We start from the raw sequence: 14,747 nt of genomic DNA on the forward strand, positions 1-14,747 counted from the left end.
GACTTTACCAGAGTCGCCAGCTAGAGTCGGTTTGACGGACTCCGCCGGTTCAACGGCCTCTACCAGCTCCAGTGGCACCACTGGTTCTGCAGGCTCCACCGGCTCCTCTGGCTCCACCAGCTGAGCCACTTTCCCTGTCAACAGAAAATGTAGAGTCACAGCAGTGAGATTGAGGGGGTTTATACACTGTTTAAAATAACAATCAGCAAATCAAGCTGCTCTGATCTGCTCTGATTCTGAGGAAACAATCAATTTAAAACGTGTGTTTGCGTCATGCAGGTTTGGTAGGAACACCGTCAGCTCACCTGGCTCCACCCTGTGTCGCTCCATCGCTGCTGTCGCTCTGGACGCTCGTGGTCTCTGCACATGTTCTGATTCAACAAAAGAGAGAAATCAAGGAAGAAATACATTTTACACACAGTTTGAGAGAAAAAAAAAAGGTTTTCTTCCATGATGAGTTTCCTTAGCTCAGGAGGAGACCTTACCAGAGTCGCCAGCGAGAGACCACCCACGACATCCCTCAGCCCAGAGCCCCAGGCCCTGTGGACGCAGGTGGATGGTTTCATCCACAGGATCTGGTTTGGGGACGGCGGCCTGGGAAACTCTTGATTCTGCAAGAGATCAATCAAGGAAAAGCCTCATTATCACCATTCAGATGCAGCAGCACATCTCAAAAAAAGACAGAAATTAATTAATTTCACTTAATGCGATTAAAATGACAGCCCAAATTAAACCATGTTTTCTGATTCAACAAAAGAGAGAAATCGATTAGGAGACTTTACCAGAGTCGCCAGCTAGAGTCAGTTCGACGGACTCCACCGGTTCAACCTGCTCTACCAGCTCCAGAGGCATCACTGGTTCTGCAGGCTCCACCAGCTCCTCTGGCTCCACCAGCTGAGCCACTTTCCCTGTCAACAGAAAATGTAGAGTCACAGCAGTGAGTTTGAGGGGTTTTATACACGGTTTAAAATAACAATCAGCAAATCAAGCTGCTCTGATCTGCTCTGATTCTGAGGAAACAATCAGTTTAAAACGTGTGTTTGCGTCATGCAGGTTTGGTAGGAACACCGTCAGCTCACCTGGCTCCACCCTGTGTCGCTCCATCGCTGCTGTCGCTTTGGCCTCTCGTCGTCTCTGCACGTGTTCTGATTCAACAAAAGAGAGAAATCAAGGAAGAAATACATTTTACATACAATTTGAGAGAAAAAAAAAAGGTTTTCTTCCATGATGAGTTTCCTTAGCTCAGGAGGAGACCTTACCAGAGTCGCCAGCGAGAGACCACCCACGACATCCCTCAGCCCAGAGCCCCAGGCCCTGTGGACGCAGGTGGATGGTTTCATCCACAGGATCTGGTTTGGGGACGGCGGCCTGGGAAACTCTTGATTCTGCAAGAGATCAATCGAGGAAAAGCCTCATTATCACCATTCAGATGCAGCAGCACATCTCAAAAAAAGACAGAGTCTAATTAATTTCAATTCATGCGAAGAAAACTGACAGCCAGTATTAAACCATGTGTTCTGATTCAACAAAAGAGAGAAATCGATTAGGAGACTTTACCAGAGTCGCCAGCTAGAGTCGGTTTGACGGACTCCGCCGGTTCAACGGCCTCTACCAGCTCCAGTGGCACCACTGGTTCTGCAGGCTCCACCGGCTCCTCTGGCTCCACCAGCTGAGCCACTTTCCCTGTCAACAGAAAATGTAGAGTCACAGCAGTGAGATTGAGGGGTTTTATACACTGTTTAAAACAACAATCAGCAAATCAAGCTGCTCTGATCTGCTCTGATTCTGAGGAAACAATCAATTTAAAACGTGTGTTTGCGTCATGCAGGTTTGGTTGGAACACCGTCAGCTCACCTGGCTCCACCCTGTGTCGCTCCATCGCTGCTGTCGCTCTGGCCTCTCGTCGTCTCTGCACGTGTTCTGATTCAACAAAAGAGAGAAATCAAGGAAGAAATACATTTTACATACAATTTGAGAGAAAAAAAAAAAGGTTTTCTTCCATGATGAGTTTCCTTAGCTCAGGAGGAGACCTTACCAGAGTCGCCAGCGAGAGACCACCCACGACATCCCTCAGCCCAGAGCCCCAGGCCCTGTGGACGCAGGTGGATGGTTTCATCCACAGGATCTGGTTTGGGGACGGCGGCCTGGGAAACTCTTGATTCTGCAAGAGATCAATCAAAGAAAAGCCTCATTATCACCATTCAGATGCAGCAGTACATCACAAAAAAAGACAGAAATTAATTAATTTCAATTCATGCGAAGAAAACTGACAGCCAGTATTAAACCATGTTTTCTGATTCAACAAAAGAGAGAAATCGATTAGGAGACTTTACCAGAGTCGCCAGCTAGAGTCAGTTCGACGGACTCCACCGGTTCAACCTGCTCTACCAGCTCCAGAGGCATCACTGGTTCTGCAGGCTCCACCAGCTCCTCTGGCTCCACCAGCTGAGCCACTTTCCCTGTCAACAGAAAATGTAGAGTCACAGCAGTGAGATTGAGGGGGTTTATACACTGTTTAAAATAACAATCAGCAAATCAAGCTGCTCTGATCTGCTCTGATTCTGAGGAAACAATCAATTTAAAACGTGTGTTTGCGTCATGCAGGTTTGGTAGGAACACCGTCAGCTCACCTGGCTCCACCCTGTGTAGCTCCATCGCTGCTGTCGCTCTGGACTCTCGTCGTCTCTGCACGTGTTCTGATTCAACAAAAGAGAGAAATCAAGGAAGAAATACATTTTACACACAGTTTGAGAGAAAAAAAAAAGGTTTTCTTCCATGATGAGTTTCCTTAGCTCAGGAGGAGACCTTACCAGAGTCGCCAGCGAGAGACCACCCGCGACATCCCTCAGCCCAGAGCCCCAGGCCCTGTGGACGCAGGTGGATGGTTTCATCCACAGGATCTGGTTTGGGGACGGCGGCCTGGGAAACTCTTGATTCTGCAAGAGATCAATCAAGGAAAAGCCTCATTATCACCATTCAGATGCAGCAGCACATCTCAAAAAAAGACAGAAATTAATTAATTTCACTTAATGCGATTAAAATGACAGCCCAAATTAAACCATGTTTTCTGATTCAACAAAAGAGAGAAATCGATTAGGAGACTTTACCAGAGTCGCCAGCTAGAGTCAGTTCGACGGACTCCACCGGTTCAACCTGCTCTACCAGCTCCAGAGGCATCACTGGTTCTGCAGGCTCCACCAGCTCCTCTGGCTCCACCAGCTGAGCCACTTTCCCTGTCAACAGAAAATGTAGAGTCACAGCAGTGAGTTTGAGGGGTTTTATACACGGTTTAAAATAACAATCAGCAAATCAAGCTGCTCTGATCTGCTCTGATTCTGAGGAAACAATCAGTTTAAAACGTGTTTGCGTCATGCAGGTTTGGTAGGAACACCGTCAGCTCACCTGGCTCCACCCTGTGTCGCTCCATCGCTGATGTCGCTCTGGTCTCTCGTCGTCTCTGCACGTGTTCTGATTCAACAAAAGAGAGAAATCAAGGAAGAAATCAATTTTATATACAATTTGAGAGAAAAAAAAAGGTTTTCTTCCATGATGAGTTTCCTTAGCTCAGGAGGAGACCTTACCAGAGTCGCCAGCGAGAGACCACCCGCGACATCCCTGAGCCCAGAGCCCAAGGCCCTGTGGACGCAGGTGGATGGTTTCATCCACAGGGTCTGGTTTGGGGACGGCGGCCTGGGAAACTCTTGATTCTGCAAGAGATCAATCAAGGAAAAGCCTCATTATCACCATTCAGATGCAGCAGCACATCTCAAAAAAAGACAGAGTCTAATTAATTTCAATTAATGCGACAAAAACTGACAGCCGAGGGCTGGACAAATTTTCCATCGCAAAATATACCGCGGTATATTTTTATTCAATAACGGTGATATAAGTTTTAAACACATTTCCAATATTTCGATATAGTGCCGTCCAGTATGCGTTTCACAATCATTAATTGCTATTCAAGCCGAACAGAAAGCGCCACAAGAGAGTGATCACGCGCTCAGCATTCACACCACAGATGGCCGTCCCCAGCTCATGCTACAAGCTAAGCTCCACCGCGGTAAGTTTGAGCTCCAAAATGAGAACTCGTGATGTAAACGCGACTGAAAAAGCTAGTTTGTGGCCACGAAATAATAAATCGTGGCCATGAATTAGGTCATTCACTGAACAGTCCACTGAAGTTGCCACAATATTGAAAGATACAGACTTTCAGTCTCAATAACTCTTTAACAAAACGTCAGTAACATACAAAGGAAAGGGCGCCTCCTCCCCACCTTTGTCAGGTGAACTACATGCTACAAGCTTATTTTTATTAAAAGTATCTGTCATTCAAGCATTGATTTCTATGAGCAGGCGGTAGTGCTGCTGGATTAAGGCACTGTCTACAATTTACAAAATGCTGCAACAGTGAAGAGAAATTCCACAAAAATAGTAAAAAAAAAAAAAACAGTAGAGGGATTCACTGCAGTGTCACCATAATCACTACAACCTTAAATAATTCTGTACTTCTGAGAACTTTTATTTTTCTTCCTGGTTGAAGAACCTTTCTTTAAATCAGGGGTGGGGAACCCTGGTCCTGGAGGGCCGCAAACCTGCATGTTTTCCATGTCTCCCTGCTTCAACACACCTGAATCGAATCAAGATTCATGGCCAAGTCCAGCAGAAAGCCAGATAACGAGCCTCATTGCAATCAGCTGTGTTGAAGCAGGGAGACATGGAAAACATGCAGTTTTGCGGCCCTCCAGGACCAGGGTTCCCCACCCCTGATTTAAATCTATAATAAAACTATGTTGTAGAATAAAATTTAAAGCTATTAATATTGAAAAGGTGAGTGTATGGCAGTTATTTCAATTCCCTGTCCCAGTAATATTTATGTTTGTTGTTGCTCACTCTTTTTTCTGTTTATTGCAGTAATTCAGAGCACTTTTATTTTTCTTCCTGGTTGAAGCACCTTTGTTTGAATCTATGACAATAACATAACTGTATTTAAGTGTATTGATTGAAACTGACAGCCCGAATTAAAGCATGTGTTCTATTCATTTATGTATTTATTTATTCGACAAGGACATTACACAATAAATGTATTTATATCCCTATATCCTGTATCCATGTTTGTTTGTTTTTCCTTCTCACTCGTTGTTTGTTCATATTTGCGCTATGTTCATTGGCGTGTTCTGTGCCTTGGGCATTTTGTGACCATGTAATTATACGTATGCAGTTTTTTCTAATAAAATAAAATATTTGATCACAGAAAAAAGAGAGACATTGAGGAGAGCTTACCAGAGTTCCCAGCTGGAGCCCATCCACGGCATCCCTGTGCCCATGACCCCATACGCTGTGGGCAAAGTTGGACATCCTCATCCAAACTTTTCTGCAAAGGGAAAACAGAGAGATAAATATGCATTCTGTAGTCTGGAAGAAATGTGACACTCAGAAAAAGAGTGCTGGTGTAGTTTCTTCACAGACTCGATAAAGCAGTTCTAACTTGTGTTTGTAAGAACTGAATGCTCTTGTCTTACCCGTGGCCTGTAGGCCTGGTCAGCCTGGGTGGAACTCAGGTTCCGGGGAAATGATTTCTCCATAATAGCTGGAGGAAAGTCTTGAAAAGACATGAAAAAAACACCAAAACTACGCTGCTCGACTCGCTGGACTCGCTAGACGGACAGAATGAACCCTTCGATCAGAGGACCTCAGGAAGCTCTCATCTTCTGATGACTTCAACAGTCTGGTTGTCATGGAGACACCCAGCTGATCTGCGCATGCTCCGTGCTGGGTAGCACATGCATAGATTTATACCAATTGTAAAAGTTCTTATATGCGGTCTATTAGTGTGTGCGTGTGTGTGCATGCACATATCTAAATATGCTTTCACTCACCAAAGCTGCGGACTCACTTTAAAGAAAGGCGCACGGCGGTTCTTTTTTTAAATAACGACCTTCATCCATTTTGACTTCCGATAGTTAGCCTTAGCTTTAGCGTCTCCCTCTATCTGCCAATCACTAATCAGGCCCGTATTACTGGCTGAGATCAGGACCCGCCTACATCGGCAGCAGCCAATCAGCTCTCAGTTTGGAAATGACGCTGCAGTCTGAGCCCCACTTGTCAACAAAAAAAAAAAAAAAAATAAATAAATAAAATAAAAATTGCCGTTTGTTGTTGTGGAATTTTTGGTGGAAAGAACCAAAGATGAGGAGTCCAGGTGTTGACGCTGCTCAAGGAGGATTTATTCAGGGTTGTAGAGGAAGCACACACAAACCAGCTGATGAGGAGGAACCACTGAAAGAGCTGTTTTTGTTTTTTTATTTTTCAGTTTACTTTGGAGGGTTTAAAATAAGCTGAAAATTCCTGAGCTCTTTCATGTCATTTTAAAACAGATACCATGCAGGTTAACATTTTTTTAAAAAAAAATAGATTGCCTTGCAAATACAGGTTGTCTGATTTCTTTAACCCTGAATAATCATCCTCAGGGTTTTCCTCAAACCTGTCAATGGCTCCAGCAGTGACCTCTGACCCTGCACGCAGCTGGCAGTCTTGGGGAAATCAGTTTTCTCACACAGGCCTGAATCACATGCATTGCAGCATTATCCAGCAAACGGTTGACAGGTGGATCTTCTGGCCACTGCTCAACGACTGAAGAAAGAAAAATAGAAATTTATTTTGACAAACTTCCAGAGGTGGAAAGAGTTCTGAAAATTTAGTAGTGAAGTACAAATACTGCTACACTGATTAATGTTTCTAGATAAACTGCTCAGAGTATTATTTCTTTTAACCAATGGATGCTTTGCTGTGTTGTCAGTAGCAGCCATCTTATTTGATTCGTCTGATACAATGCTACGTTGAAAGCCTTTTCTCAGATGAACAATGGGAAAACTCTGCCAAGACAGTTTGTCTTGTGACCAAATGTTAATATAATCAGGAATTTATTTTTACTCAATGAATTCCCCCTTTTAAAAACATTCATTGTTTCGCTTTAGTTTGGTTTTAATTTTTTAAATCAATATAATTTCTAGATTATTTAAATTTTTACATTGCAGAGTGAAGCCCCCCCAGGGAATCAATCACATCAAAACCCCTTCTCCTTGGTTAAAAACCTGCTTATTTTTCCTGAACTCCCTGATCTTCCTCCATATGAACAAACTCTTCTCTCGCTCTCTGTCGGCCTCTCTCTCTCTCTCTCGCAGTGCATGCTGGGAGTGATTGGTAGACAGTGATGGAGGACACTCACAGTGATTTTAATAATGAGGCTGAGTGGAGGAGGGAGTGGAATTTACTTCATGACAATAAAACTCTTCTCATCAGGCCAGTTCGTGTCCACCGCTGCTCAAACATTCCACTGCTGTTCCAGCTAAACGCATTTAAGATGGACAGAAGGAGTCTGAAACACTCGGCTTGTATTTGGTTTTATTGAAGAAGAGAGATATGATCGCCTTTTTTTAAGGCACCTCCAAAATCTACAACAAAAGCTGAACCATTTATTTATTCAGAATACAAAAATACACATCTCAGTGACTCCAAATGGTAATAAAAAGTTAACCAATAATTCTAACCATAAAAAGGCACAGAAAACAGTCACTTCGTAGTCATAAAAATGATCAACTACTTTATCAAAAATCATCCAGATACTAATACAGGTGACGACCGTAACATTACATTCCAAATGTGAGAACACAAAACACGTCATATCATTTAGCCTTTGGCAATAAATATGCAAATATTTGTTTATACCTACATATATATCCTTAAAAATGAAAACTGTGCCATTGTAAACGTAGTGTAAACAAATCAAACTCACTTTTCTCCCATAGTTTCAGGACTCCATGCCAGCTGGCCTGTCTTCTTAAAGGTCGTTGCATGGGTTCTCCCGGGGTTCTGGAGGACCAGGCGGTTTGCAGCATCATGTACAGTCCACTGAAAAGACACGGCGAGGGGGGGAGGCGGCCAAACACACCCAGACGGTTTACACACACACACACACACACACACACAAACACACACTGAGGAGCGGCAGCTCGGTCACCGTTCAAGCACAAACCAGCACGAAGAGACGGAGACAGAACCAGAGTCTGAAATGTTCAGTCTGATCTGACGAGAGTAAAACACCTTCAGTCAGGAGCAACGAATCAGGAAACGTCTTGATTGACAGACTGTCCATTTCTGAGAACCAAGAGAGGAAGGTCCCGTTTACACGACGACGATTCAGGTGAAAACGAAAAGTTTTAGCTTATTTGTTTCAGTAAGGTTTGATGTTTACACGGAGACGCTGAAAACGACGTGGTTAGCCGTCAGCATCTCCGCCCAAACGTTGCCACAAAGTGTTGTTTTTCCTCGTTCCCATGCAGACAGACTATTTTCGAAAAGTTGCACTTTGGGAGCAGCTGTCAAAAAAGGTCCGTTGCACCCGGGCGCCAACCTCCGCTCATAAATCATGAAGATAATGCGGAAGTCCAAAAAAACTGTAATTCCAGAGAAATTCCAGCAGGGGGCGATGATGCTGGTTTCAAAAAGAGCCCCGGTCTCATTGGAACCCATTCAAAAATGCCGATTTTCAGAGTGCAAATAAACGTATAAAGCGCCCAGTTTCAGAACATATTTTGGTCTCCATCACTAGTTTCTATCACCGTGTTGGCTTCACCACATTCTGATTTTCACATAAATCATCTGTTGATTTTCTATTACGAGTTAAAGTTTTGCTTAAATCGCCCTATCACAGCGCCTCCTCTGTCCCCGTGATGCCGTCACGTATCCGGTTTCAAATATTCAATGTGGAGACGTCCTGCTGGACTCGCTTGTGGTCTTCAGAACGGCGGTTGAGAACTATATGGGTGACGTCACGAAAGGTCTGTCCATTTATTTACTGTCTATGGTTGCACCGTTGTGGGGAGTTTTGCGTTTTCACTTGAAAATGTTTTCGGTGTAAACGGGGTCTGAAACCGACGTGAGGCCGGAGTTCCAGTCAGGGGTGACTGGATTCTAGACTCTTCCAGCAGCTATTTACTGACCGACCAGCCGATGGATTTCTTTTATTTTATTCTTTTTATTTTCAATAAAACAGATGTGTGTCTTCATAGTGGAGAATGTGAATCTTGATCAGCTGATCGGTGGTTCCTTCAGGTCTGGGGTCAGAACTGGGACTATATTTTGGGGGATTTAGTTTGAGGGGGCACAACATTTATTTGAGGGGGCCAGGCCCCCTCTTGCCCCTGCGTAGAACCGGCCCTGCTTCCGTCCACAGGATGTCTCTGGTTAACCACTCCGTTCCTGATCTCTATCACCAAACTTATTTGCCCCCATGCTTTCCAATTAACCCCCGCTTTCTCATGTCTACATTTGCAGTTTTAGATTCACTTTAAAATCTTAGGAAATGTAGTTCCTTCCCAGATAGCAGCGATGTTTTGGCCCAGATGTGGCCCACATCCGTAGTCTTCTTACGGCCCACATTCGGCCATGGTCGTGGCGTTCACTCAGGGGTGAGTGTGGCTGCCGAACTCAGCCACAGGTAAACCGTACATGGACCGGATGCCAAACAAGTTGTGGGCCAGGTCTGGGCCAAATCTGGGCCCGATAAAATAACCACAGCGTCACCTTAATTGGGCAACATGTGCCAGATCAGGGCTATACAATACAATAATGACTACCTGCTTTTGCCTTGATTTTTTTTGCCAACATTTTCCACAAATACATTCAACCAAGTGCTCAAACTAGCAATTAGCAATATCAAATTGTCATTTTCCTACCAATGAATAAAACTCTGAAAACTGCATGTTGCAGTTGCTTTGTCTGCAAGACAACACAGATAAAATGTATGACAACTGAAGATAGTTTGCCATCTGGATGCATAAACTCTGTGTGTGTGTGTGTGTGTGTGTGTGTGTGTTGGGGGGGGGGGGGGGGGGGGGGCTGTAAAGCCAACCTGCTTAAACATTTAAAACAATAACTACTACTACAACAAGTAACATCAGAAATTCTTTGGGCAGAACAGTCAGTTTACTCAGGCCGCTGCCTGGCTCGGCGTCCTCCTTCTCTGTCCCCAGCAAGATGGAGCCACCTTCGAATCCACTGCTCAATATCCTGGTCTGTAGCTGTCAATGGATTTCTTCTTACTGCATCTAAAATGAGACACAAGAAAGTTATTATCAATTTTGCATAAACGTAAGTTTTAACATTTAATATATACGTACATTGAAGTAAATACATACTGCACATTACCTTAGTAATACCACCATGGGGCCACACACACACACACACACACACAAGTCAAAGATTACACCTTAACTGGTTCTTAGTGTGGTACGAATCAGTTAAGCTGTAACTAGCGGAAGGTTTCGCGAAACAGAGGAGCCTTCAGCAAGTGAGTAGACAGCAGTGATTTACAAGAAATGAATGTTTGCGAAGGAAAAAAAAGAGCCAGCACAACTTTATGAGAGCTAAAAAGTGGATCCATGAAAAGAGAAAACAATTTAGAAATGGAGATACTGTCGTCCTCTCCCGTTTTAGTCGGGGGAGGGGATTGCGAGTTCTCGGAGCAGGAGCTGCTGTAAAGAAAATCAACCTCAGACAATCACGCGTCTGATGAAAGACTGATTTAGGGGGAGGTTAGAGTAGAGAGTTACTTTATTGATTCCAAACTGGGAAATTCGGTTCCCAGGTTCCCAGTCAACACAGTCATGTGGGGTCCACATTCAATTTGCATGGGTTACATGGGCTTCAATTGGACAGTGGGCTTCTTAAGTTTATTATGAATCAATTTTATTACTTAAATTCATATCATGGAGATTTTTTATAGAGCAAACTCCTGGGAAAGCTGGGGTTCATCAGCTTAAATGTTTGATTTTTTACATGTCTGTATATGCAGATGTGTGTGCACTTACTCTTGTCATCTTCTGATGTAAAACTTTGTCCGCTGGTCAATGTTGTGCACAGGAAAATAATACGTTTAGAGGGGAAAAAAACACAGGTTGAACACGATTAAAACAATTTAAAAAAAAAAAAAGGAAAAATAGAGCTCACTGACAATCGCTTCATTTATATCTCCAATCTACCATATTACAATTCAAAAATTACCTCCGCCAGCAGAGGTAAAGTAATCGTTGGGGTTTCTTTGTCCGTTTGTCTGTCCATCCGTCCGCCCTTTAAAAGTAAAGGAATACTTTCATTATACACTTACATATGGCACATTTCTGCCTACTGTACTATTATTTTTGTATTACTATACTCAAAACACCGTCACACCAGTTTTCCCACTGTCTGGCCCACTGTAATACAAAATGTGGGATGAATCAGAGTTGCTTTGTTCTACATCCACTAGGAGTGAATCAGATATTAAAGTACTGTGGTGGTGGTGGAGTCTTCTCTCTAACCTTTAGGGAAAAGCATGCCATTTTGTCCAATAACTTGATTTAATCCATCAAAGTACCAAAAGTGCAAATAACTAGAAATGAGAAACTCTTTAAAAACTTCCAGCACATACTAGAGTGTCAGGACAGAGACATTTTATTCAAAAAGTGTTTTTTTTTTTTTTTTAACTGACCCACCCGCCACCCATACCCGCCCGCCCCAGCCCCTCCCAAATCCCGCACCCCAACACCCCACCCGTCCATCCCCCACCTATATCCCACCCCCAGGGGGGCAGACGGCCCCAAGCAGCCAGGAAGCCAGACACAGGGGCAGAGCGCCCCACCGAAGGGACGGCAACCAGCCCATCACCGGACAGGCCGCCACCAGAGGCTGGCCAAGAAGTGTTTAAAACGAGAGAACAAACGTTACGCATGCTGCTTCATCAGACTCGCTCCTGAATGTCCACAGGTGTCTGCTTAAATAATCAGCGACACCTATACTGGGGTGTAGTTATATATTTTTACAGTATTCACTCTCTTTTTTTTGAGTTGTAGGAGTTGGTACAGCCTTGTGTATTTTGCATTATAGTTATCTCATTATTGTAATGGGTCTAACAAGTATTACGTACAGTTATATGTATTTTGCATTTATAGTCTACCAAATCATTGTAGTGGGTCTTAACAAGTACCTAAACTAATTTCTTTTTTCTCTTTTATCTAAACTTCTCTCACTCTACCTCCAAAGAAGAGTTGCGATTGCTGCCTGTGTCTAATTAGTTGACCTGATTGATGTCCCCTTCTCCTTCTCCCCCAGTGTAGGTGTCTCAGATTATTTAAGCAGACGCCTGTGGACAACCTGGAGTGAATCTGATGAAGCAACTGCGCCTTGTTCTCCCGGTTTTAAAACTTCTTGAATAAAATGTGTCTGTGCTGACACTCTAGTGGATGCTGGAAGCTGTTTAAATTTTCACTGTCACATTTCTATAAGTTTAAAAAAGGCTTCATGATTCATTTTTTATCCAATCAAGATTTGAATCGTCATTTATATTGACTTTTTTTTTTTGTCTCACGGTACATTGTTCCGTTCTTAGACATTAGTGGCCTTACATTGTAGGATTGAGGGTGACAGCTTCTTTGCAGTGGCCATTTCTGGAGGTCTAGGTAAAGTAGATGCTCCCGACGTCTCATCTTCACTATCCGCATCATCTTGAATGTGACACCTCTTCCTGCATTAGAAATAAATAGGAGAGATAGAATTGTGCAAGGCTGTAACTTGACTCACTTCATCTTTTTCCATTGTGACTCCATTGTTCCTTCAACTGACACTGTTCTCCGTTTGTGTCTCTGTGGCTGGTTTCTGAATCAGTCAAATCCGTGAATCTTTCAGCCTCTGGCAGTTTGACCCTCGCTTCCTCATAAGTAGCAGTGAATTGAGTGAACATAAAAAAAAAAATTAGATGCAAAATACAGAGTGCAAATTATGACTTACTCCATACCTTTGCCTAATAAAACGCGTACTTTGTACGGAATCCAACGTGTTCCAGGTTGTTCCTGTGATCTTACTGCTTTTACAACATCATCCCATTTGTATGGTGGCTACAGACAGGTGTTTTTTTTAAACCAATTTGCTGGAACAACTTCCACTTCATTTGTGGAAGCTAATATGACAATGTGAAACATTTCCTTAAAACAAAAAGAACATAAACAGGTTAATAATTTCATTAAAAAGTTATATTTCAACATAAAACATTCAATTTGTAGAATACTGCATTGTTATTGTACTTACCACATTGATGTAAAGGAGTCAGTGAAAACCTAAGGATATGAAAGACTACACTGAAAACTAACAATAAAACAAATAAGGAACTCTTACAAACAAAACATTTTATTTAACTATGTAGAAAGGAAGACTAAAAACCAAGTGCATTACTCAATGCCAATGTTGGAGAATCAACCGGAAGTTCCGGCCGAAACTCCGAAAATAATCGGTTTCCAAACGTTTGCTCAAATTCAAAGCAAATTCAAATTCAAACTCTCCACGGAACAAATGCCTGAATTAGACCACGTAAGTTGGGAAAGTTTGGAGCAGTTTAATCGAAAAATCTAGCCGGCCGCTATTAAATGAATGGGTTTAGCAACATGAGCTAACAGCGTGACGCCACTCCCCCACCCCCTCCAAAAACGGGCTTTACAGGGACCTTTCAATACTCATGTGTGTCATCTCAGCTTACTCCTGAAAGAGTTTGATCAAGCCTATTTAAAGATAAGTTGGTGTTTTCCTCTAAAATTGCCAATGAAAAGTGCTAGCATTATGTCAGCTAACAGCTAACCACAAAAACGCAATTTGATTCATCTTCAAACGTGTGCTACTACACGTATATGTATTGTAGTGTGATTTTTATTTTTATTTTTTTAATGTCACTGTGCAATTACCCATCAAATAGTCGGACACGCAGGGCTGACCACCGAGCAGTTCCTCCAGCGAAAGACGAATACAGCCCAGTCCGCCGATAAGCAGTTTTCCCAGCAGGGGTAATGAGATGACTTGGCGCGCAGGAAGAATGAGCGGGAAGAAGAGAGGGATGCTGGGAAATGTAGTGAGGAGGGGTACTTCATTCACACACTGTCGAACGCTAACGGACTACATTTCCCAGATTCCATCTCTGCAGCGCTGTGATAGAATGTTGTGTTAGTGAGCCTGATGAGCCCCTGGATAAACAAGACATTCCCTCACGTTATTTTAGTGAGAGACGCAATTATATTTTTTTCCTTTTTTTTTTTTACAACTTTATTAACAGGTACAAACATTAAAGGCATAACACTTATCCAAAGTTGGGAACCAGTAGGATGTAAAACATCACCCCCACCCCCACTCCAAAAAAAAAAAACATCACACAAAGACAATAAGAGGGCCTTAATCCAATAGTACAAATGAGTTCAATAAAGTAAACACTTTCTGAGCCTTTTCAGTCATTACCAAGTGCAAGGACTTTTTAAATAATTCTAAATTGTTTTTGAAACCAATGATCCGGGGTCTACTTTTCAAATACTTGCATTTATGAATGTAAAATTTGCAAAGAACTATTACATTGTTCACCAGGAAATCTGCATTGTTCTTTTTTAACTGGACTCCACCTTAAACAAATGGCGGTAACAAAAGGAGGTAATTTGTTTATAGATGTCAACTTTGAAAAGACAGCCATAAATCCAAAAAATATATATGTTCTACAGTCTCAATGTTGTATTCACAGGAAACACAAGAGTTATTCTCCTAACTGAAGCTTAAGTGTAAAAAAGTGTTCGAGGGGTAAATGCCATTCAAAAATTAAAATATAATCTTTGTGTTGATCTGGAAAAAGTAGAAAATGTGTCCTACTCCTTTTAGTTTCCGCAAATGAAACTAAACTAACTATC

The 14,747-nt window shown here is 42.7% G+C and overlaps 1 protein-coding gene and 2 long non-coding RNA genes across 3 annotated transcripts; all 3 read right to left on the bottom strand.

Moving 5' to 3' along the window:
- Positions 1–59: 59 nt before the first annotated feature.
- On the bottom strand, positions 60–3,454 carry LOC115406136 (uncharacterized). The gene is made up of 11 exons (XM_030116040.1): positions 3,403–3,454; positions 3,108–3,233; positions 2,811–2,936; positions 2,631–2,696; positions 2,334–2,459; positions 2,036–2,161; positions 1,855–1,920; positions 783–908; positions 486–611; positions 316–371; positions 60–86 (listed from the first exon to the last, which is right to left on the bottom strand). The coding sequence occupies exons 1-11, from the start codon at positions 3,425–3,427 to the stop codon at positions 60–62; spliced, it is 996 nt and encodes a 331-aa protein (XP_029971900.1). The 5' UTR covers positions 3,428–3,454.
- A 3,016-nt stretch (positions 3,455–6,470) lies between these two features.
- LOC115405785 (uncharacterized) lies at positions 6,471–8,460 on the bottom strand. Its single transcript, XR_003933466.1, has 3 exons — positions 7,793–8,460; positions 7,226–7,345; positions 6,471–6,630 (listed from the first exon to the last, which is right to left on the bottom strand). It is a non-coding gene; the product is annotated as an uncharacterized LOC115405785 (long non-coding RNA).
- A 307-nt stretch (positions 8,461–8,767) lies between these two features.
- Positions 8,768–13,856, bottom strand: LOC115405782 (uncharacterized). The gene is made up of 7 exons (XR_003933462.1): positions 13,767–13,856; positions 13,120–13,148; positions 12,830–13,016; positions 12,441–12,559; positions 11,062–11,127; positions 10,869–10,900; positions 8,768–10,106 (listed from the first exon to the last, which is right to left on the bottom strand). It is a non-coding gene; the product is annotated as an uncharacterized LOC115405782 (long non-coding RNA).
- Positions 13,857–14,747: the final 891 nt, after the last annotated feature.

This window comes from Salarias fasciatus, chromosome 18, assembly GCF_902148845.1.
Source record: "Salarias fasciatus chromosome 18, fSalaFa1.1, whole genome shotgun sequence".
In the NCBI taxonomy this organism is placed as follows: Eukaryota; Metazoa; Chordata; class Actinopteri; order Blenniiformes; family Blenniidae; genus Salarias; species Salarias fasciatus.

Coding starts and splice junctions, on each gene's coding strand:
- LOC115406136 (XM_030116040.1), bottom strand. CDS start 3,427: ATGGAGCGACACAGGGTGGAGCCAG. Junction 3,234..3,402: donor GCGACACAGGGTGGAGCCAG/GTGAGCTGACGG, acceptor TTCTGTTGACAG/GGAAAGTGGCTCAGCTGGTG. Junction 2,697..2,810: donor GTCTCTCGCTGGCGACTCTG/GTAAGGTCTCCT, acceptor TTGTTGAATCAG/AACACGTGCAGAGACGACGA.